This window comes from Tiliqua scincoides, chromosome 13, assembly GCF_035046505.1.
Source record: "Tiliqua scincoides isolate rTilSci1 chromosome 13, rTilSci1.hap2, whole genome shotgun sequence".
Taxonomy (NCBI): domain Eukaryota; kingdom Metazoa; phylum Chordata; class Lepidosauria; order Squamata; family Scincidae; genus Tiliqua; species Tiliqua scincoides.
This window is the reverse complement of record NC_089833.1, coordinates 13,808,199-13,811,601: the sequence shown is the minus strand read 5'-3', so window position 1 is coordinate 13,811,601 and position 3,403 is coordinate 13,808,199. Positions and strand designations below refer to the sequence as shown.

Below are 3,403 nucleotides of genomic sequence, written 5' to 3'. Positions count from 1 at the left end.
TAACTGCAAAACAGAGAACTAAAAGAGGCAAACAGGAGCCCCATGATCTGTACCTGTTGCTGGGCTGCATCATTACTGTATTCTTCCAGTTACAGGGGTGAGACTTCCTGCTGGTGATGTCGGTGCCCTGTCTTGTGCCCCGCATCAGCTTATCTGTGAATGGAGCACAAAAACCTACCTTTGTCTAGCTTCGGTCTGCTGCTCTTATAATGCTACCTATGCTTTGGCTTATCTGAAAATAAGGTACATATTGCGGGTGAGGGATCAGACATCTGGAAGCTGCTTCAAATAGAACACCCCACCCTCAAAAAAAGTAGCATGTCAGGGCTAGCCCTTCTCTGATGGGCCAACTTTGTGCACACGTGGAAAGAATAAGTTATGTCAGGGAGCATTCAAATGTTAGCTCCCCCTCTACAGTCTAAATGGTACAACCCAACCAGATTCATCTCGTGGGACTACTGCTCACTGCCTTTAACTCCTAGTCGTCAGTTCCCCTTTAACCTGCGAGCTTCAGGGAGCACCGGGTGGGAGAAGCAGCAATAAAGAACAAAAACAAACTACTGTACATGTTTTTCTTACAATGCAACACAAGTCAGCTTGCTGGACTTTCTTCCTGTCAATTTCATCTTAAACCTTTGACCATTTCCCTGGCTTCATTCACCTTGCCGGCACAAACACATTTTTGCACAAACCCTTCTTTATAAACTAACTTTGAGCATCAACCACATCTCTACCTCCTCAATAACTTCACAAAACCCGGCTTCCTCTACTCAACCCCACTAGAACAATCCCTTCACCTGCTTAACCCAAGCAAATCACATGGCAATCCTTTCCTTGCGCCATTTGTACAAACACAGCCCTTTCCACTGCTCCCCGGTTCCAACTGCGCCCTTTTTAGTTGCTACCAATCTGACTGGCCCCGATTCTTCCAGCCTGGCTCTCAAAATACATTTTCGACTCAGCTCTGCAGCTGTTAAGACAAATACTTATGAGTATTTTTTGCATTTTCTTTGGCTAATTCACAAGGGCCGGTTCAGGAGTACCTTCAGCAACCCATATCCTTAAACCCTGCTGAATAATGTGGCTCAACAACTACAGACCAAACTGTTAAAGAACACTGCTGTCTATAGCTCAGTCATCTCTGCTGCACACTGTCTCTCGGTGTTAAAAAGTTCAAAAATGTGATCTGGTGATACTATGGGTAAGGATATCGGCTGAATTCAGATTTATGTTTGTGGCACGCTAGCAATTCCCCATTTCCCTATATTTCTGTGCATTGCACAGACCTTCCAGTAAAATGCTTAGAAAATGCTTTCAGAGATTACGGGCTCCTACCGTTCTCTTTTTCACAAACCACCCACCCACGTTCCACTATCTTAATAGTTTCCCATTGCCTCTTCTCCGAAGCACTGTGAAACCGGGATTTTAAAAGCTGTTCTTACGGGCGAGAGGGACAGAAGCATTTGGAAGCAACAAGACTTACATTTAAAAATATATATATATATATATATACCTTCCAAATTCACAGGCCCATAGTGGGGAAGCAGCTCAATGGGAGATTTTTGCATTGCAGACTCTGTTCTGTTTTGCCAGACCACACGGCAAAGAGGGACACAAGAACAGAAAAATAAATCACATCAACAGGTGGACATTCGCCTTCGGAGGGTTTCGGTGACAGGAGACAAGACATGACGCCACGACATTCCCATAAACACTCAGCCTCAAGGTCTTTATTGCCCTCTCAGTGGTGGAAAGAAAGGCAGCCACGATGGACTCCACTCTGTAACCTTTTTCACTGTGTGTCTGTCTTTTTAAAACTGTTACCATCTGGAGGCTCTTTTCAACGATGTTCCCTTTTCCTCCCAAAGTGAGGAAGATGCCATATTTTTGCCTTCCTCCACCCTGCTTGATGATTTTACTGCAGCGACCATTTCCGGGTGGTTCCGTTTCATTCAGCAAAACTCCAAAGGATCATCTGGTGTCTTCTCCAAGGTAGGGAACTGCCTAGAACCTAAGAGAGGCTGTATGGAGAAATTATGCAGGGCCTCTGGGTGCAACTCCCACCTTGCAGGGAATTCCAGCCCCCACCACAAGAGGCTCGCAGAACTCAATGTCCACAGCAGAGCAGCTTACCCTTTGTAAGATGGACCACGGATCTTTGAGGAAGGAAGGAAGGAAAGAAGGGGACCGGGACCGCCACCCCTCCTGCAAAAGACTGCCAGTTCTCCTGCCTCGGACACTAGGAGGCTGCTGAAAATGGCACCGAGCTGGTCGAGATTTCTGTGGATTTCACAATGGTGATGACGCTGGTGGTGGCGACTTTGGTCGGGGTGATGGGCCCGCGGGCGACGGTTCGGGCGAAGGTCTGCAGCGCCTCATACTTGGAGCGCAGGGCGTCCAGCTCCAGCTTCATGCTGCTGTTTTCCCGGGCGAGCTTCTCCACCTCCTGCTGCAACTCGACCCGCTGCCTCTCCAGCTCCTCCTTCTGCGTCACGCGCTTGATGCGACAGCTAGCGGCGTAGCCCCGGTTCTTAAGTGTGCGTCGCCGCTGCTTCAGGCGGATTACCTCCTCCTTGGTGAGACCCCTCAAGTGCTGGTTCAGCTCCCGCACTGACATCGACACAAGTTCATCATCGCTCAGCACTGGGGCATTCTCTCCTGACTCCTCCTTTACCTGCAGATATGAGGGACAGAAAGGTAATGGTGGATGCAAGCAACCTTTCTAGCCTATAAGCCCTCTGCCACTGTCATTTGTGCCTCGGTAACTTCCAATTTGGCTACTGTTATGTCCTCTAGGTAGGGCTGCCCTTGAAGGTAATCACGAGACTTCCAAACACTTTATACTGCTCCCCCAACAAAAATATATTACACCTACAGCTGCACTGGTTTCCAGTATGTTACTGGGCTTTGCTGCTTTTGGATCTATTGTTGGCAACCTTCAGTCTCGAAAGACTCTGGTATCGCGCTCTGAATGGTGGTTCTGGAACAGCGTCTAGTGTGGCTGAAAAGGCCACAATTCGGGAGTGACAATCCCTTCCACACTGGGAGCAAGTGCAGTCTGTCCCTGGTCTGTCTCCCTGGCTATGGACCTTCCTTCTTTGCCTCTTTGCCTCAGACTGTTGGCCAAGTGTCTCTTCAAACTGGAAGAGGCCATGCTGCACAGCCTGCCTCCAAGCAGGCCGCTAAGAAGCCAGGGTTTCCCACCTGTTGAAGTCCATTCCTAAGGCCTTCAGATCCCTCTTGCAGATGTCCTTGTATTGCAGCTGTAGTCTACCTGTAGGGCGCTTTCCCTGCACGAGTTCTCCATAGAGGAGATCCTTTGGGATCCGGCCATCATCCATTCTCACGACATGACTGAGCCAATGCAGGCGTCTCTGTTTCAGCAGTGCGTACATGCTAGGGA

At 48.8% G+C, this 3,403-nt stretch overlaps 1 protein-coding gene across 1 annotated transcript in view; it reads right to left on the bottom strand.

The window, feature by feature from the left end:
• Nucleotides 1-300: 300 nt before the first annotated feature.
• Nucleotides 301-3,403, bottom strand: part of MAFK (MAF bZIP transcription factor K) — a 10,246-nt gene continuing 7,143 nt past the window's right edge. Inside the window, exon 3 of the mRNA XM_066609430.1 lies at nt 301-2,674. Coding sequence (XP_066465527.1) covers nt 2,240-2,674 — 435 coding nt within the window. The 3' untranslated portion in view covers nt 301-2,239. The remainder of the gene's footprint in view (nt 2,675-3,403) is intronic.